Genomic DNA, 22,311 nt, shown 5'->3' with positions numbered 1-22,311 from the left:
TGCTAATCGATTAATCGTTCCTTCAGAGGGCAAGGAAAATGTTAAAGTACAACATTAAAATTAAAATATCTTTTAAACTAAACATTTATCGACCCAAGTATCTAATATTCTCTTATGGAGAATTAAAAAATGCATCGAGTGATGTAGAAAAAAATGTATAGTCTTGTCTGAGAAAATAGAGATAACCTTGAAATCTTTAAAATGCCTCGATTTTCGATGCACCATGCGATGCGTCACTCCGACCCATTTAACTTTTTCATTTTTGAAATTTTTGTCTATCTTCTGCCGTTTTAACACTGTGGTTTGTCCTAGTTGCATGATTCACTCTATATAATATTTGTGAAATGGATTATTTCCTGTAGAAATTCTGGTGGAAAATCACTTGGACTATGTTTCTCTTAGTCAACTTCTCTCAAACAACTCTCTGGAGCAGAGTAGATCCATCGTCATGCAAAAACGGCCGCCTTCCAACGAACATGTTCTACTTTTGATCCGTTTCCGCCCGATTCCGACGAGTCAGCGAGAAGTGTCGTAAATCAAACGAACAAAATTTTAAGCATTTCGTCGCCACTTGCAGAAGAAGCATTCACGACTCTGGAACCAAGCACGTTGTAACGCAATGCAGGAAAGTTAAGCAGTTTCGTTCGAAATTCTCGAATTCTCATGGGAAACAACTTCGACAAAAATGAATCGAATGATAGGAACGAAAATGTTTCGTCACTTGAATATCGTCAAGCAAAGGCGAGTTGACTCATCAAATTAATTGCCAACATTTTTGAGGAAATGATTTGTTTATGGGAATGAATTGCGTTCAGGAGTTGAAAACGTACAAAAATTAACATATTATCTTTGTGTAGTTTTAATGTTACAAGAAACAAGTAACAACATATGAAGAAATAAAATTGTATACGATAAGATCATAAATTGTACTAACTTCGAATACGAATAGGGAGATACTTTATAATTAGAAAAATAGAGAGAACTTTGAAATCTTTGAAACTTTTTCACGTAGAGAAGTGAAAATAATACGTACAAACTAATGATTCCAATGAGATTGTTACATTTGTATTAAAAATACAGTAGTATTTCATACACAACAGCTCCAAAACGAAAGAAAAATTGCTTAAAACTTTAGAAAATACCATCTAACGTTTAGATCCATGTTTAGTAGATCCATCTTTGTCATTCATTGTACTAGAACTAGTACTACGAGTACTATCTACCCTAAAAGTTCTGAAATTTTATTATCCTCTATAGTAGCCATCCTGTTCGTTCACCTATCTCCATCTAGCTTTCCTAAGGTATACCTTTTTTCATCCTTCTGACTCTTTTAATATTTCCCCTTATCGACTGCTCATATCGATTTTAATTAAGTCGAATCGATGTTCTCAGCCGCGAACCACCCTGTCTCCGACATGTCGATTTAAGATTGGCGAGGATAGGTACGTTGGATGATCATCCGCACGACGCTTCCTCTCCTACGTTTTATTAGTTGGAGTTGGATATGAACGAGAAAACACCGTTTGCAGAAAAATAATTTAAGTTTGGATGTTTCGATCGGATGTTTTCATATTTGTCGCTATATTCGATCGTTTCGTTTCTTGGATATGCTAAAATATTTCAAAAGCACTATTTCGTAATTTCATTTCACAATTTTTGTTAATACATACGGAATGTCGTTTTGTCGAATAAAATTTCAGTAACGGAAGATTTCTACAAAACAGCATGTGTGTGCCTCTTTTTTCAAAATAATCTTCACATAGTTAAATACATTTTTCCAACAATTAATTGGTTTCACTGTTATTAACGAGTCTAAATTCATAAGAATGATCAATTGTAGAATTGAAAAATTCTTGTAATAGAATTGTGACAATAATTCATCTTCTGTAATAAATAGGATAGTATAATTAAGATTTAGGTGAAGTAAATAGGTTTCATACAAACAGTAAAGATGGATTATTGTTTTTGATATTGAAAGTTATTTCAGGACAATAGTAATAAAAGTTTCATTGCACACCTTAAGAATGGCGTTTATGTGTCTTAAAAGGAGGACGCAGTTAATAACCCGGAATAATATAACTGTTATGAATAGGACGATAAACGTTTTATTATACAAAATATGCAACTGTTAACATGCATTTATTCACGATATAATCTTACAGAACACTCTGTCCTGTTTCTTAAATATATGTCCTTTTGATGGTCGTCCAAGTCGAAAGATACCAAAATCAAATCGATTTTTAAGTTACTTTTAATTAAAGATAAAATTAATTTTTGAATTTCAAAACACTCTTTCATTAGTTACCTTCACCATAAATCATTTTTATTATTTAGATAAAAATGAAAAATTGCAATATTATTAGATTTAACGAATTATGTTAACACTAGATTACGATAACACTGGATTTAATTTATTCTCGTTGTAAACTTTCAAAATAATGTTATAGTAAGATGATTAGTCCATGTTTTCGATGACGCAGTAGCTCTACAAATTGTTGTTCTTGTCTTTCAAAGTGTTTTCATAGAATTTCCTCCGGTTTACTAGAAGGCCAGATTTTCTTGCAACTAGTGCAACAGTACGCAAACGTACTTATGTCAAGCACGATGAAATATTATAATATAACATAGAATAGTTATAAAACTTCTACAGAATCTTACATCGAAATATTTTAACCATTTAACGCGAAAAACTGGAATGTATTACTTATCCATTTAATGCTCGTATATTTCTATATGTAGATTCTTTTAATGGGTATCTGTGAACAGTTTTAGTGTATAAAATAGTTAGTTTACAAAGTTAATTAATTAATTTAATTTTAAACATAATGATAACAATAAATATAATATGCAGTATATTAAAAATCTTATAATTTATGTAGGCATTATAATAGAATGAAATTTAAATAAAAAACATATTATTGTTAAATCGAACAAATCCATAAATCATCAAAAAATTATCAAGTTTGATAAAAAAGAAATAAATCATCGGCAAGAATTTCTCTTTCTGTTTCAATTTCAAGACACCTACTAGAAATCACGTTCTATTAAATTCAGCCTACGGCCGCGAAAACAATCGGAAAGTGTCGCGAAATCGCTTAGATAGGATTCTACATTAGTCATATCGTTTCTCTTCTTTCCACTCGCAAACTCGCGCGGAGAACCCTGAAAAATACGAGTTCGTCGAATCTTTTCGACACGGAAGAACGCAACACGAATCTCAAACCGGCCAGCCAATAAAAATTTACGACAAATCGTTGATAACCTGGCAGTTCTCGTAAATGGTAACACGGTTCGCGGCATTAAAAGAACCACCTCTCTATCTACCTCTCTGTTTCCCCTGCATGCGATATTTTGTACAGATTCTTTTTTTTATTTATATCGCTCATATCCTGCAATAATAATGTGGCTCAGAATTTGCAGTTTACATAAGTGAACTTTCAACAATCATCACGAAAGGAAACTCGGATCCATCATTACACCGATATAGTTTACACCGTTTCCTCTAAAATTGCGATCTTTTTTTTTACTTATTGTCATTTTCGCAGCAAATAAACTATATTTCTTTCTTTTATATTCGAAGGTATTTTTTTACGGCTGACAGCGGTTCGCTTACGTCAGCTGCATTTCTCCACCTAGCAAACCGATTTCAATCGAATGAATCGTAAAGAGTAAAATTGATTTCTGCCCTCTTCCACGTGGATCTGCTCGCTGTACAAGGGAATCGATGCTTCTCAGCGCCCTGAGCGGTGTATACCCTGTTCGAAATCGACGAGTTATCGGAGAGAGACGAGGAAGAGTTAGAGGTGGTACTGAGATGTTTTCGACGGACGAGGGTTTGATGGAATGCTGGTGGTCTTACGCGAAGATTGGTTTCGTTCATCTTTTGTAAGCGGTGGTTGAGTGTCTGTTTATATTATTGTTGTGGGATTCGAGCTCTCGTGTTCTTCGATTATATGGAAATGAAAAATTAAGATACGAAATATTAAATCGAATCTCATTGTTCTTCATCCCTAGTTGTTATAAATGGAGTAAAATAAACGTCAAAATTTTAAAATTCAATCTTGAAATTTGCGTAAAATAATCGAACTTGTGTATGTATTATGAAACGCATAGAGTTTTGACATACTGTGATTATAATTCAAAGAAGTATGCAAAATTTACAAAATGAAAGTGACTGTATAACTAAGCTCTAACAGTTCATTTGCGAATTAATTTTAAATTATTTTTGTTAGCTAATTTCGAAGTTTGTTCGTTTTAAACTTTGGAAGGTATGAGTTCCCAAAAAGTGCTGATTTTCCACTTCGTATTTCTCCACACAATGCCAGCATGCGACCAATTGTTTTGAATTTTCGATGGAATACAAAGCGATAGGGGACTCGTTTAATATTTATCGGTTGAAAGAGGTTCGGTGAAATATTAACGATGAAATATTGCTGCCAACTGTTTCACGTTTTCCGATCATGGACTGTTGTTAAAACGACACGGATGACAGTGAAATCTCGTTTCACGTCCATGTTGAAACTATTACGTTCAGATACATCGTACGTTGTATATTCGCATGAAAAATGAAATATCTATATAACGAACCAACTATTCATGGAACACACAAAATAAATAAATATAATAAATGCAAGTATCAAAAAGGGGGGATTGTGTATAAGATACGGCTAAAACTTTGATTATCGTTTATAATTAGACTATAAGGTATTAGACTATATTAGACTATAAGTTTGCATAAGTACTTTTAGTCTGCGTATCTGCGTTTAAAATGCAACTCGCACTCGCGCACCATATTTTCGAGTAACTGCTAAAATAATCGCTGCAAGTGGAGCGAATTCGGAATCCCCGAAGCACCTTTGGTAAGGAGAATTTCGAAGCCCTTGCTATCTATCCTTCCGGTCCTTTTGCAATCCCCCGAGTGCAAGCGTGCCGCCAGCATTTCCATTTGCATGGATTTACATGCTCGGTAGCCTTGCCAGCGCGTACATACCATGTGTCCATATGTCTATCCTTATTTCGAGACCTTTCGCTCACCGCTGTCAAGACCACGTCGATTTTTCACATTTTTCGAATGATCCACGTGCGATCATAGGTTTTGTTACCTCCCACGATATTCAAATCAAATAAAACTTATCTGACCATATAAGATATATTCAATGCGTTCTGATAATAATTGCTCAATCGAGGAGATCAGTTTAGATGAAAAAATACGTCAAATATACAGAGTGTTTCATTTTAATCTATAGGTACGAAGTACTGGCAAAATACCCGCTGTATGAAAAGATAATATAAACATGACGTATGTGTGCCGGTAATTACGAAACTGATGTAAGTCGTATTACATGTATTTCGTTTCTAGGTATTTAGACTTTTGCGTTCGATCGTATTAAAAAATATATTTTCACTGTGGTATAACATGTTTCGCGGAATATAGGATCTTCCAACGTGAAATTTGTATATCATTGTACAATTTCATGATTAACTTGTTCGAGAATACGTCTCTTAAATACTTCAATGACTTACATCATTTTTAAAATTAATAATATATCCTAGTAATTCACGATAATAGGAAATAATGAATTTTATTAAGAAAACAAATTAAAAATAAACAGATTTATTTACTTAGGTTATATATATATTGTAATTTTGCACAATTAATTATTAATTGTCCTCTGCTTCGATAACATGTTCTGTCTCTGGTATTTAAATGGCTCTAAAATATTCATGATGAATGCAGAATGTAGGGTAGTAGATCCATTACGCCATTATATATTTTTCTTTTGTCACTTGCATATAATGGAGATAAACTGTAAATTATAATATAATTTTGGCCTTCCCCCTTTCAACGAAACATCTACAACATGAAATTCCGCTTTAGAATCCATTCATCTTTTATAAAATATTTTGTACGAGACATTACCATACCCCATACCTGAGCCTTTATTTAACGGCGTAATGCAAAAATATGTAATAATTATTCTTCTTCTGGCAAGTCTCACGACTCATGTACAAAACAACATATGACGACCACGGATAAATATGTAAATGACATCTTCGTGTTGTTTGCATCTCATTTCACATCTATTTGCTAAAAATTCTTCCATGACACAGAAATGTAAGAAAAAAAGCAAGAAAATCACGATGCTTTTCGGGTTCTCGACACACCACTTTCATAATCACCTATACACATATTTCTTTAAATGGAATCGCATAACGTTTAACGTACCGAACGATTCGTTTTGATATCTCTACAAACAATTGTTAACGTATTTATGGTCGTTACTTGCGCATTCGGACTTCTTTCTCGTACAGCCACACTCTCTCACACGCACGCACACTCCTACTGCATTTTGCGCGCGCCTTCTCTTCTTCTCTCCTTCTCTTTTGCGCGCGCACGCTAATATTTCTCACTCATACGCACAGTTGCATTCTCTCACTTGCACCCATTCAGTAACGCGCTTCAACCGCAGCACCTGTGGGGATGGTCAGTGACAGAGCTGACTCAGTGTTTTTTTTTTCACTATTACTAGCCACGTTGTGCGTATTTCCGCATGGGGGAGGGGGCAGGGTGGTAAAGTAGGTCACACCGTTTCCCGGAATTTCGACTGTCATTCAGAGAGTCGTGCGAGCTTTAAAGGCTCGTATCTCGGTGAGCGTTTCGTGTATCGAGGTGGCAAAAAATGCGCTTTATCCTGTTATTTCTTTATAATGAACGGTCCTTTTGACCGTTATATTGTAATTGCAATTGATTTCGGTATTTTTAGGGAAGAATTTGTATTTTTTACAGAGTTTTTCTTCGTACAGATGAAAGTTAAGAAATTTCTTTCCGTATGAACAAGTCGTGCCGAAATCGAAGATTTTTCCTTAATTTTGACGAAGACTGAGTATCGAGGCTCGTTAATACAATGGATAATTAACTGTTTAGATTGTATCGTGATCGCTGTGAAATATATACTTGCGCCAAATATCTTGCAATTTTTATATTATATTTTCAGATTTGTTCCAAACTTGACGAACATAATTACGACAGTCGACTTTCATTACAGCGTCAATGAAATTTCAAAATGTTTCGTATAAAATACGTAATATAATAAAATGTTTATATTCGAACACTTTAGCGAACGGTTGTATAATCCAAACGTAAATACGCTCCAAGATACGCTTTACGTATCAACTTGTACAAAAACTGAAATATCATAGTTCGACCGACGAAGAAAAGCAGTGAAGACGTTTTCCAAGCGAGAAGTCACTGTGGGAAAAACGAACCTACCTACCAAAGAAGTAACCTATAACATCGATTTGTCCGTTTTTCTCTGCTTTCCCTTTTTTTCTGCACTGTGTTTGTAATGGACAAGAAAATTACCGTAATACTCGCGTTAAAACGTCTGTTCCTTGACGTCTGTTGGACATGACGATATATAGACACGTCCTTTTCCTTCCTCTATTTATATGTGATGGCCGGGTGTCAAATCCTTGTTTTCCGTTTCGTTTACCGGAAATTGATTTTCGATCTGGCATTCTGCAGGTGACATGCATCGTGAACATCGTCTCAAGGACGTCCCTTCAAGGAAATTGTCTGCTATCACGCTGCAGGCTATATCGTTCTATCTTGCATGCCCCGCTGAGACTTTGTACCTTCTTTCTCCTACAGAAAGAAGATTCTTGGATACCTTGGGTTTAAGTTCCTTCTATGTTTTTTTCTTCTTTCTTTTTCCTTCCGAGGAAAAATTTATGAAATAGACGGATTATGGACAGAACGATATATCCGAAGAACTCTGTTGACTTGCAGAACTCAAGTATTCGTTAAAAGATAGAGCAACGTCAACTTGTTACGAAGTACACTATGCTGCAACGAAACGATACTTGTAAACTTTCGTAGTTAAATACGATATAATGCTTGGAGTCGTCCCTTCGCTGACAAATAAGCCGTCAAGATAAGGTCAAACACCTATCCAAACACTTCTAGGGATACACACGGTCATCAATCTAAACGTTCAACTGTTTCAAAGACGATATGATCCTACTACCTGCGGGGCAAACTTGCGAAACCTATCAATCAGACGACTTTAAAAATCAACTTTTGATCCCAAGTGAAAAATATATCGTCAGGCATTGAGTAATACGTTTGTTAACGTTCCACGATGTCGATTTTTCATTTTTTGATGCTGGAGATGAAATTCTGTAAAATGAAGAATGTTTGATAAAATTTGTTCGCCTGCGGCTTTTTACGTGAATTCATACCTCTATAATCGCAACTAAAGAAATGGAATTTCCTAAAATAAAAATAAAAATGTAAATTAAATGAAGATTTATCTCATACCGTAAATATTACAACGAGTACTATATTTTAGATATATTATTTTATTTTTGGATATTATGTGCATTTTACGTATCTCTGAATTCTTTAATTTCCTAGAAATTCATATAAATGCACGATCTAGTAACGACAAAATTACCTGATTCCTATTTGTATTTATTAAACACTCTTTTCCTCTTAATTTTTCTTCATCTCTTATTCTTACCCAGTATTTATTGAACAGTTTGCAATTTTTTAGAATACACGTTCATCTCTGTCTAGATATCTCTACTTCGACCTATGCGATATGTGGGAACAATTTTCGTTTTGTTTATAGAAGGAACACGTTGCGTTTGATGCATTTAGAATACGCAGAAGGATGGTAAAATAGACTGGCGAGAAATTCTAGAGCAGGCGCAGATAATTTTCCCTTTGGATATTTCATTTTGTAACAAAGAAACGCTCGAAAAACCGAGAGCAAAACCGCGAATCGTATGGGGAAACGTAGCATTCACTGCAAGTAATTGTCTCTTTATTTTTCGACGCGACTCGTACGTGGACGATTTTACACAATAGACCCGGAGTAGACTCTCGGAACAGCCGTTGCTAGAAAATGATGGAAGCTCGTTGAATTGTCCACGATTTAAGGGGACTTTGTTGATAACACGAGCCGCTGGTTTGGAAGGAAATTCTGCTTTTACAAAACAAAGGTGTGCGTTGACTTGATGGAAGAGCTTTCTTTGTTTCAGTTCCGCTGTTTTACGAATATGTGTGTATTTTAAGCTTGACATTTTTATTATATAACCTTTCTTCTTTTTTCATTCTTTTAATTGATCGCCGCAGTAAGCTAATTAGTGGCCTAATTAATTGAAATTCTAGGTTGAGCATCATTTTTGGAAAACGTTGGTCTGTTTTAGACATTTTAACGATCATAGTGTTCTATTAACATTCTCGTAGAAACGGAATTACTTTACTATTATTATACTCGAAGATCGATAGAGAAATAATTGAAACACATCGCAGGTATAATTATATAAGAAAAATTAAAATTATTCCACGCTTGCAAGATTCAGTTTCATAAATTTACGTAACATTCGTAATATAAATTCCACAAAATCATTACAATCGTTCTTCCATCAACGTTGGCGCGAGAAAGAAAGAGGATTCGAGGGATCGAGCGAGCATCGAGCGAGCATCGAGCTAAAGGTGGATAACAAAATGGTGGAAAGTGTCATAGCGTTCTTCACGCGATCTTTTATCGGTCTCCCGGCAAACGGTTCGCTAACGATCTCTGGCTTTCTCTCTTCCACCCTTTTATCGCCGGAACGGGATCTAATGACCGGAAAAACATGCTTTTCACCGGTGGCGAGACGCGCGTCTCATTCTTATTCCGCTCCGGCTTTGTTCGACAACGGTGTTTTACTCGTGGCTGAATCATCGCGCTTCGCGAATAGAAGAATGGACACGCGGCAAGAAAAGAAGGAAAAACCAGGAAAGTTATAGTAAATGTGTATAGAACACGTTGGTCATTAAATATGAATATTTATACAGCAAGTTTCTCATTTCACTTTTTAGTGCTTATATTGGATCACGAAAGTTTTTCCATAGAAACCATAAAAAATTGTAGATTTACATAGAACATTTTGAAATTTCATTAACAGTGTAATGAGGGACGATTGTGATGATTATATTAGTCTAAGTTGAAACCAATCTGAAAATGTATGTTGAAATTACAAGACATTTATTGCAAACATATATCTAGCAAAAAATTAGTATAAACATTGAATAGTCATCTCAAGCATGTAATAAGTGTTAAACGTGATCCCACTGAATATTTAAGTTTAATAATATAATGGTTAATCGACCGCTTCAATACTTTTCTGATCTCTGCGAAATATATTGTTTCCATTAAATATCTTGTAATTTCTACATTTTAGTTTGATTTCAAATTTTATTTATTAATATACATAGTCATGATAGTCGAGTCTCGTAACACTACTATGTGTTTCCAAATGTTTCCTATAACGTAAATAATATAGGTATTCATAAAAGACGTCTACGAGTATTCGAATATCTATTTTAAAAAAGAAAAAATTGTCTTCTGCATGGTGCAAAGTATCTTCTTATCTGGAAGGTTAAAGGATATTCGTAGTTCTCTGATTTCGTCGATTTCTCGATTTTTCCACGTTATACAGCGTTAAATAGCAAAGCATCGCGGCGAAAGTAGCACAAAATCTCGTCTAACAGTCAGAATTCCAAACCGCAATTTCCTCCGTTTCTACTTTTCTCTGGAATTTTAGCGCTCCTTCTTGCCGTTTCCAACCGTTTCCCTTCCCGGCTGCTTATCTGGTCTCTTCGTGTGGTTTGGACTTCGCTGATTCGAAACAGGGCTCATCGTCAGCTTATTTGGTCCAGTCTCGTTTCAGGGTCGATATTTTCTACTCGTTCGTTGGTCGTACGGAAAAGAAGAGACAGGGAAAAGAAATGATCATGATTCGATGGTTTTCGCTGTGTGCTCGACCGCGTCCCTTCCCTTTATTAGAAATTAGATCGTTCGGTTGGTGAACGATAGAGGGAATTCATCTTAAAATCGTAATAGGTGAGGTGGTTGTTTTGCTAATTGGAAGAATGTTACTGAATCATTTTAATGTAAATTTTAGGAAGACATTGATTTTTATTTTTATTTTTAGAGTTACATTTCGTTTTATATGTCTGAAAATGTTCAATTTAAATTACATATTAAATTAAATAAAATAGTATCACATATTTCAAGTTACATACATGTTTTATGTATTAATACGTACGTGTGTAAAATTTAGTAATTAATGAACTTTCTGCTATTGTAACTGACGTCTCGCAATTTTACTTTTTACTAAGGAACTATAAAATAAAGTAAATTTCTTAATTGCTGTATGTATTGTATACCTAATTTTTCTCTTAAAAATCGTATGGAATGACTGTTCTTGATACAGGGGTTCAATATACTGATACTTAAGCAGTGCAAACGGATTATCGAATAAAATGGGGGCTTCCGTTTCGAGTCTGGATCTAAACGGATGTTCTTTTATGGCGCGGACGATTGATTCCTTTGAATGTTTCTTCTTTTTCCTTCCATTTACTCTTTTTTTCTTTATTTCGTTGAATTGGCTACTTATTCTATTTATTGGATCGCTTCATGTTCATTCTTACTTAAAATTTAATATCGTATAAGAAAAAGAAGAAGAAGAAGAGGAAGAAGAAAAAAAAGAAGAAAAAGCAGTGAATAGATAAGACGATGGATTTTCCTTGCGTTTTATCATGACGAAACAAAAATGTCGTGACACAGTTACACTATATTGTGGAACTTCGTGGAATGAGATTAATCGTTAATTTCTTATTGCTTCTTACGCTACAATGAAAGAACTAAAGTACCAGAATAACCCAGATAAGAGCTGTCCTTCGTATATCAAATTCTGCTTTGACGTAATCCCGAGTGTAAACCTGTACTCAGCATCGATTCAAGACGTGCAACTTTTAAGAACTCTGACACGATCATACTCTACACAATATATAGCTATCAGTGTAATAAATAGGCGCCAATGTGCTTAACTTATCGTAAAAATATAAGTTACAGACGTCTCGTAGATCTACTTTGCCATAAACAATAACTGTCTGAGATCCCACTTTAAATCATTTACTGCAACAATGACATAACTAAAAGTTGAATGAACTTATGGAAGTGAGTATTTGTTTCTTGAGAATTAAATATCAGTCATATACTTAAATAATGAAATTAAGAAACGAATAGAAAGTTGAATTGATCGGTTTGGCTTCTTACATGTTAAAAGGTGAAAGCTTCGTAAATTGAAAAAGCAAACTTCCTTTAAAAACGTTGGAAAATGAAGAAGATCGAATTCGGTTCTTCAGTGACACGTCGTGATTCAATCTCTTCTCTGAACGGTGGATTATCGCACATGTACGGCCACTAGTTTCCTCCGTTAATAATAACCAGATTATCAATGTAATTGACAGGGTAAGATGATCTCGTTCATTCATGTTCGTTAGAAGATGGTAGAGTAGAGCTGAGGCAACGATAAAAGTAACGATACTTATAGCGTTAACACGGTGTAAAGACGTCGGATTACTTTGTAACGAGTTAATGCATTTTTCGTGCCGCTTATTAACGTCGATGACGTTATGGCATGCCACGGCCATAAGCAAATTAATACACGCTACGAGCGCGTCTTAGTATGTGTAAAGGGGTAATTCAAACTAAATATCATTAGCGAGTGTTGTTACACGTTTCGTCAAGCACTATACAAAAAGCTCGAAGAAAACAATATTGATAATTATTAATGGTAGAAAATAATTATTAACTAATACTGTTGCTACAAAAGATATTTGTACGTTACTGTATCTATATACTAGTTAATTAGATCAGAGTATAATAAATCTCACAATGGAAAAACAATTCCTCCGGGAATTTTAACTACAAAAAAGAAAGTGCTTCCAATATCGTAAAAAATTCTAAACTCTGGAAACTACTTCCACAGACACGATCACCGCAGTAAACTGTACCAATTGGCGACTAAAAACTGTGGCAGCGACGCAGTAAAAGAATAACGCAAAGTGGTCAGTATAAAACCGCGCAAGATCCGCTTTCGAACAATTAAATACACCCGCGTTTTCAAAGCTAGAGCAACGTGCGTCGATCAGGATCAATATCACAACGAGACACGATGCATGAAAAAAAAATAAAGGTATCAAAAAGGAAAATCACCCTTTCCTCAAAAAAAAAAAAAGGGGGGGGCGGAAAAAAGCGAATTCATATTCCTGGGAAACGTTTGAAAAGTGCGTTGAATATCGTTCGCTCCTTCCATTTAAAACGATGACCGTCGATGTACAGGGTGTCCAAGTAATTATGATAGAACTGGCAAAGAGGCGCTTCCATGGAAAAAAAAACAAATCGAAAATGTAGAGTAAAATTTTTCCATATTACGCGCAATGCAGCATTTGAACGAGGATTTGAAACAAAGATAAAAAAAATGCATATAACGTGCAGTTTTCCTGAAACTTGATATCAGGAGATCCGATGCGCGTAAAAGTCTGTTTATGAGATTTTTGTTTGAATTTCCTTTACTCGCTGGCAGTTGAATTATCTTGAATATTTCTTTCTTTCTCTAGCCACACACGGTGACGTTTAAATAAATAGTGCCGATGCCAGCAACAATCTTTCCATCGTCATGTCATTTCCCATGTCATGCAGAAATCGTTTATCCTCCCTTCCGTTTTGTCAGATATCGCGCTGACATTCAGTAAAGAACAGAGTTTTTGTGTAACTTCAAAAATTTTCTGGAATAAGCGCGGTTAGACATCCGTTCTTCAACCAAGTCATGATTACGAGTGGATTTCACTAAAAAAAAATAAGAAATATTCAGTGTAGCAGTTTATAACAAAAAGTAATCTAAATAGCACTGTAATACAATAATCTTCCTGATAGAGAACGATGAAAATTACAGAATGATTTGAACAGCTTTTTTTTAAGTTGCTCTTTAAACAATGAAAGAAATTTTTTCATTGGAAATCAAAATTCTACATATCTTTGCTCAAATTCTCCATACCTAAGGTGTAACAAGTACCATCTGACAAGAACTGACGAGCAAAATGTACAATGAATAAGGGAGATAATTTTCGAGTAATTAAGTTCTGATGTACAAACGATTTTTACCAATTCTCTGTCCATCTTGGGGGAATTATTATTTACATCCACATTATGTACGGACTAATGATATCACCGTTGATAAGACAAAATCGAACAATGATTATTTCGATTTTTGTCCACTGTATATCGTATTGTGCGACGCTTCGAGAAAACCGAGTTTGTAGATTTGTTAAGTTTACTTGAACTTGGTTAATTGCAAACTAAACAGCTATAATCGACATCAGTTTAGTCTGCGTGTGAAGATAAGTTAGAAACGTATAATAAGGAAGTAAAGCGCACTATGATAAAATGATATTCTACGTTTTCGATTTACTTTTTCACATAGAATTGCCTCCTTATCGATTGCACCACGGTTAGTGGGACACCGTATGTGGGTATACAATATGTCGCGTTGATATTTTTACTTTTACTGAATACGCTTCGCCCGTGGATTTCGTATCGACAGAAGTGACCTATCACGAGTGCCTCCGCGAAACAACAATGCCGCAGCCAGTTAAGGTCCGTCGCTCATTGCGCCCATTGTTACTGCCATCGCTTTTATGGATCGACAACTGTGAACAAAAAACAAAAAAAGAAGAAAAATACACAAACGGCCCTGCTTTCATTTCCTAACTATTCTTCACTATCACTGCGTTTCTTTTTTTTGGGACAGAGATACCTACAGACAATAGAATTATTGTCGTTCAAGGTTTCAACGGATAGTGAATTCCTCTAAATTAGTTTCGAGTGCCGATAAAAATTAGCAAAATATATGCTTCTACATATGCAATAAAATATATGCATGCTAATATATGCGAAACTAATGATAATTTCTCTATAATAATAACAGGACGAAAGCATCAATTAAGTGAAGCAACTAAATTTACTAAATTTCAACAACAAAATATCATCTATTTATTTATCAGTAGAATTACTTTACAGAGTTACTAGCAAAACCTTGGAAAGAATGGAAAAAGGGTACATTCGAGGGAATGATGTTATCAGAATTAAATTGTTAGACAATTCTTAAACAAAAGAGAAAGTCAGCTAGATGGTTCACCGATGAAGCGGCGTGGTTCGCTTCTCGTTGGTCAGTTCTCGATTCTCGTTTCTCGATGTATCGAACCACACTGCGAGGTAGCAGAAACGCGGCTGCCACGGTATCCGTTGCCTATATCCGGTTTGGCGGAGAGGGTGAGGCCACGATATCGCTGCTACGTGTTCAGCATCGCGGACAGAGGAATCGGTGATCATAGAGCTTTTGCGGTTTTGCGTTCGATGTTAGCCGATGACGAAGTTCCTGTTTTACCCATGTACAAGATCAAACCTATATTCTACCACGTGAGACATCTTGCTCGATTGAACTAATATTATTAGCGATATTTTAAAAGTCACAAGCCACAATTTACTAAACAGCCAAAATTTGTCTACGTATGTTGAAACAAGTTTGACAATAAAACGAATGAAATTTTATGAACTACGAGTTATCCGATTATCATATTTGATACAAGATTGTAGAACTCGTCGCTTGTCAAATCACTAATATCATTAATTGTAATTTCTTGTTGCGAGTTCGTAATTTTTAATTCTTAACACTAATTAGATCGTAGACTTCTAACAGTTTAGATTAGGTTAATTCATTTTCGACCACTCCATTCGAACACGTTTAGGAAATACCGTGTGAGACGTAGAATTAGACATCGAAAGATCCCATAAAAATCTACCAAATCAAAATTAAAAAATAGCGACCGGATGGTATGAAAAGTGGATAGACGTAGCAAGTGCGCAGGTGATTTATCATTGGACGCTGAAACAGGGATTGCATGGTCGTGTACATACAGAGAGAAGGTCACAGTACGTGGTGAACGAGTACAAGCGCAGCATGGGCCGAATATAGGCAGTGTAGCAGATAACGATTAAGTTACCACAGCAACTAAAGGGAAGCCACTAAATCAAACCAGGCAAGAATGCCTTACGATAACCTCCGCATACCGTGGGTCATCGGTCTACTGGTTAACGGACGTCCTTCGTCGAGGCTTTGCTTCCACTATCGTCCTTGGACAACGGCGAATTAAGGTAACATGAGTACCACAGAAGCCCCCGAGTTTAAGGCTTGCGGGTTAGGTTCGGCAACGGAATTTCCGTTAAGTACCGTAGACGTAAGTCTGACCGTCAGAAAATCGCGGTTACGTGACTTCCGAGAAGTTCGTAGGTGAACTGAGAACCCTGAAACGAAGATGACTAAACGAATGACAATTATTAATGATAATCTACTTGGACAACTTGATAACAGAAATGCTATGAGAATCGGCTGATGCGACACTAGCGCCACGTGGACCTTAACTACTAGGGCAAAGTGTACAATGTACATACATATTTATTTATCAATTTATACATTTCTTTAAAGGTAACGGATTTGGGTTTCTCGAATAGGACGCTAGAGTTTGTGTGATTTTAATATCTATCACTTACTGTAGAACCGTCTTTAAACAAATTATTTGCCAGAAATTTTATAATAATTTAAGTTTAGAATTATTTGAAGATGTTATATGAATTTCTTCGGATATCTAAGGAATTTGTTTTAAAACTGCTAGAAATCTGAATCTTTAACAGCGTGCTTCATCTTAGAAGAGATGGTGAGAATTATGAAATTTCAAACAAGTTGTCTGTATGTGCATGTGATACTTTAAATTGATAATAAAGCAGCCTCAAAAGAATTTGAGTGTCTTTGTTTTCGAAAAATTAACGAGTTTCTTATATCGTATTTTATAAATTCTTTTAATATTAATATTACGTTTTTCTTAATATTAAAATCTTGCAATTTATTTTAGTACATTTTTGATTATTTTTGTTTATTATAGTATTCCTGCATATTCTTACAATTTTGCGAATGAAAATTGTAGTAAGAATATTTAAAACATAAGAAATTGCTGCACCAAGAACATAATTTCTCGATTAATTTCTCGAAAACAAAGGACCGTTCGTCCAAATCCTATCGGAACTGTTTTACTATCAACTTAAAGCATCGAATGCATAACCAACTCATGCGAGATTTCATAGTTCTTGCCACCTCCTTGTTAGATAACTTTGGTTGTTTCGTAATTAATTGCTAATGCGCGGTTGTTCATTTTTACTATCGAATGTATTTTTATTGAAATGTTCAAAAAATAATTCGTAAATCAACTTATAACTGGATCAATTATCTCGAAATATTCAATCAAATCGATTATAACGTTCTCTATCTATAGAAAAACTTCCATCCTCCCTTTCTCGTTCTTTCCACCCTTTCATGAATGCTCCATTGGTTCAGTGGAATATCCTTTCGAAATTACTCGATCGTGGAAGCGTAGTCGGTCACAGGAGCAACGCGGGTCGCCGTTAAGAATCCCTCTAGGATCCGCAGATCCGACGAAAGCCTGGCACCGAAGCGTCTTAAATCAGCGCGCAGACCGACGAGAAAACAATATCGGCGTTTCTCAAAGCCGTTTCTCTGCTCTCTCGTGAAATGGATTTCCGTGCACGTTGGGAAATCAAGCCAACAACTTGGTTCTGTGCACGCTACGCCAATGCTTCTCGACATTTTTATTCTCGTCCAGCCGCGGATCGATTGAGACTTGCTAGAAAAACCTTAATGACTTCGCCCTGAAACTGGCCAAGAATTCTTCAAACACTGTTGAAACCTCTAGTGATGGCTTCAAGTAGATACATTGAAAGTACCTTTGAACATTATTCCACATTATACTGGATCAATATGAAACATATTGTAGGTATTGTTATAATTGACTGGATTTCTTGATTTCAATTTAAAAATTGATGATATCTAAGAAGAAATTTTTAAATAAAAAATAGCTAAAAGTAAAAATTTGAAAATGTTAATAACGTACGGCTTTAACGTACAAGAATTCAGAAATTTGAAAATACGATAATACTATTAAGATTCTATTACGCTTGTTAAGTACAATGAGTTATTAAATTAATCATAAGATTATAAATGAATTATATATTGATATATGTATATTGGATTTGGTTTAGATTTGTAAGTAAATATTGAACTTGATCCCATCACTACTGTGGTCAATATACGACAAGTTCGCGAAACCATCGAAAAGAAGGACACGTCAGATTTTGTCGGATAAGCAACGAACAGATCGCGAACTGTCCGAAGATTCTTTGATAGATGCCAATACTATTATATTTTTCTGGCGATCTTTGACAGTCCGACAGTTCTGATCTTCCGCTGGCGATCGCTGGTTACCCTCGGAAACAGTGTCTTTCATGTGTTTTGTGTGAACACTGAAAGAAACTATGGTATACTTAGCGTAAAAAGTTTTGTTGTTTCTTTTGTAAGTTTACTTTTTTAAGTTAACATTTGACAGTAAGAAAATAGTATAGTTTTAGTTTTAGTAGTAAACATAGGAATTTATATAATATTCGAAGTTTTTAAGTTAGGCGTGCAGGAAATAGGAAAGAGACTGTTATTTCGGGAAAAATAGTAAGATAATGGAAATTTTCTGTTTGAAGTCGAAATCTTTTTAATATTAAACTTATTTTCGGAACATTAGAAATTAATATTTTATTTATTTCGTTTTAAAATATGGAACAAAGAATAGAAATGATAACATTTAAATTGGGATTAATATTATAATGGTTCAAAAATATGTTTAATTATTCAACTCATTATTAGAATTTTGTATCTCTACCGAGTGATTGTTTTTAAATTTATGGTAGAAGTATAGTTTTGTTATTTGAAGATAACAAATCTCGAAACGAAGTCGATGGAGTGTAGTGAACCTTGACAGAATATTGATGGATAACTTACAATAGTGCGCGGATGTGCAGCAACACGCAATATCATTTTCAGAAAAACTTCGTCAGCGTCTGAACTTAACTGCTGACGTTTTTCACATAAATCCATAACACGCAAGGTATTATCTAGTTGCGGAAAAAAGGAATTTATAGTTTGCTTATACTAAACTCGAAAAAATTATAATAAGTCAAAAAATTACTCTTTACTGGACGAACATGCAAATTAAGAAAAGAATTGACTTGGAATTATTTATCCGATGATTTACCAGGAATAAAACTCTCCTGATGAACATTCTCGTTATTCAAATATTTTGTCAGAATTTCTGATAAATTATATATATATATATGTATATCTGTTATCGTGGCATAGTTTGACAACCGCTGGAACACACGAATGTTGAAAGAAGACATTTTCATTGTTGTCTTTGGCCCCGTAGTAGCGGTCAATAATATCGAGTTATCAAGCAACCGGTGAAAAGTGAACGGCTATACCTTTTAAAGTGCTCTTTCTCCTCACTCTCAATGATACTCTTCGGTCCATACTACCCGGAAATTGCAAATAAACCTCAAGATCCTTTAAATGTACCATTAGGATCCATTAAGAAACGCGATGAGCACTTTGGAAAGTACATTTCCCGAGAAATTGTCGTTTCAATTTTCAAGCTGGTAGCCATGAATGGGTATAGAGATGAAAAGGATGTGATTTTTATTTGAATTCAGGAGAATTGTCTATTATCCTAGTAATTCAAGAACGAAACAAAAGCTTTATGTTTGTTGGTAGAAACGAGTAAATACAAATTACTATACATGATTGCGACGCTTCATTAAAAAGGAAAGATATGCGTCTATATTTTTTGCAGTCACTGTACGTTATTATTAGAAATTAGAATAATTATGCAAAACTTGTTAACGCTTGGAACAACCACGAAACTAACAGAGGCTGGTTTTGTTTGTTCTCAGATTGGAGCACTGAAGGAATACTTCCTGTTCGCTGACAAACGACTTCATAAGAGATCCCTCTCCAGCAGTGAATCGCATCACAAGACTCTAAGGGATGAACCGAGGGTAAGTGATTCCATCTTTGGCGTGTCAGAAATGGTAAAGGCGGGTACTCATCAAACTTGAACAACTAACACGGGTACAGGTGCGAAATATATAGAAGCAGCGTAATTTCACGGCGTCTGTCATCGTGCCTGGCGCATTGTTTATCTTGGCATTCTAATTTTCTGCCAGCGTAATTCAAATGGTAATATTCTTCGACGTTAAATAATACCCTGCTGTTTTTTTTCGAAGTTGGAAGTTGTTTCATCTCTTGGCGACGGTGTTTGCCTGGTTTATCTTGCGAATGAAAGAAACGATTTAAACAATTTATGAAAATATCGTGAAAACTTTGTTGACACTTGTTACGTTGTAATATATGATATCTTATATTAGGTTGTCCGAAAAATGCCTTTCTTTTACAGACACGTCTTTTATACCAACGCATTTTTATACAAACATGAAATCTACTCTGTCGAATGTTGTGATCTTTATTTTGATAGAACAAAATAGATCATACGTAATTCGATAAAATAATATAAAACGGAAAATGTTATACATCCATTATTTCCTTATAAAGCAAAAACTTTTCTGATATTATATTTTTCAGATGTTTTATATATTTTTGTACGTTATACGCATTCTGCGAATTTTTCCACCTTTAAATTTATCATACACGCATAAAAACCTTCAAACTAATAATCGTACATCGAAAACAGAAAATTTCGTTCTTAAGTGGTAATATTTCAGGTATGAGTAATTTTGCGATTTTTCAATTGAAATCTCTTGATTATCCTGTCGGTTTCATACCGAACTCTTCTAACAGTAACTCGCTACATCGTAACCAACCCATAATACTTATCACGGTAAAAAGTTATAAAAAGGCAGGGAAAAGTCTTAAGCATGGAACGTAGCATTAAAACAGAGAAGTGGCCATCGGATGACCGTCTCAGATCGTCGACGGTGTTCTCGTTCTCTCTTCAGCTAGCAAAAACACGGCGGAATATCGCGCTGTTTCTAGAGATAATATTGTGCTTGCACCATCTTTTCAGCTGCAGCCATTGTCTTTTTCTCGCCGATGAAGCACTTCGATGCGAGATGAAACGCCGCTGAAAAGGTTTATTCCACAAATACGGAACCATTACAGCACACAGTAATGTGTATTTATGACGAAGCTGTAGAAACAATCATCGAATGGATGAAATAACTGAAAGATATCCCGAGGAGCGATTAATCGGGATTTCTCGTTCATTCGATTGATATCCAAACCGATTGTGTTGTTAATGGAAAGTATTTTTCTTTTTTTTTTTTTTTTTGTGAACAACCGAAACAGAAATAGATTTCTCGAAGATAATCAGTCTTAAGTTGGTTTATAGAGTGAAAAAGGATGTTTAATTTTGAAAAAGGAGTTACCTGTGTGGGAATCATTCTGTATTTTTAGTGAAAGATAAAAATAATTAATAACTTGAAAAATATATTTGGTAGAATATCTTTATTTAAAAATGTACTTGCAGACATTTTAGATATTTTAAATTTTTCGAAAGACTCTGTCCTATATTTCCCTACATTTTTATATTCTCTTATTAATTTTTTCTTTAAATAACCATCTAGTTCGACGAATTTTTAAAATTTTCCAAAATTCAAGTGTGATAATGTTCAGGTATACATGACTCAAAGACGACTATTGTAATTGGTTGATTTAATACCAACTCTTATTCAGGACATTTTGTCTTTTTTGTCACATTATCAAAAGTATCTAATCAGCTATTAAAAAATTTATATACCTAGGGTATCTAAATTTATAAAAGTAATATTATATATTTTAATTCATCAAAGTTTGTAAAACCAGAATGTGTTTCCCAATAAAGTGTATAAAAAATGGATTATATCGATCAAGCAACGATGCACTGTAAGAAAGCAGCTTTTACAACAAACAGTTACACATAGCAATTGCACTATCTAAACACTGTAACGTCCTTACCTAGGATCTTCCTCTATATACATACATACATACGTAGCATTTACTCAGCCGTCATGTAAGATTAAGATGGCGTGTTATGTCTAGATTAGTATTACCTATCAACAGTACTTACGCGGTACGCCAGTGATTTACTGGAAACTAGAAATTTATAGGAATTATAACGCCATAGCAAGGTTAGATTAGAAATCCCAAATAGTTAGTATTAAATAAACTACTGTTACAATTCATTCAATTCGTTATTTTATTTTATGCACCTTTTCTCTAAAACACAGCTCAGTTATCTACCTTATCAACTGTGTAAAATCAATCTCACAGTCATTCATTAACCTGATTAATACACGATTGTTTCAGTATAATCATGTATTGATCGGATTTCAAATAAAAATCAGCCGTGTTCATTAATTTGACTTGTACCGTACCGAAAATTGCTGCGGCGTATCGTTACATAAACCAACCAATTATCCAAACTGTTTTATCCCTCAATTTATTCAAACCAACGGAACTTTACTA

At 34.8% G+C, this 22,311-nt stretch overlaps 1 protein-coding gene across 3 annotated transcripts in view; it reads left to right on the top strand.

The window, feature by feature from the left end:
* The window catches only part of LOC126917958 (furin-like protease 2), a 567,776-nt gene that overhangs the window by 367,538 nt on the left and 177,927 nt on the right, over nucleotides 1-22,311 (top strand). For all 3 annotated transcript variants that reach the window (XM_050725441.1, XM_050725440.1, XM_050725443.1), the window contains exon 3: nucleotides 19,743-19,847. In XM_050725441.1, the coding sequence (XP_050581398.1) occupies nucleotides 19,743-19,847 (105 nt within the window). The remainder of the gene's footprint in view (nucleotides 1-19,742; nucleotides 19,848-22,311) is intronic.

This window comes from Bombus affinis, chromosome 6 (genome assembly GCF_024516045.1).
Source record: "Bombus affinis isolate iyBomAffi1 chromosome 6, iyBomAffi1.2, whole genome shotgun sequence".
Classification (NCBI taxonomy): Eukaryota; Metazoa; Arthropoda; class Insecta; order Hymenoptera; family Apidae; genus Bombus; species Bombus affinis.
The sequence above is the reverse complement of the archived record's forward strand: the minus strand, read 5'-3'. Positions and strand labels throughout refer to the sequence as shown.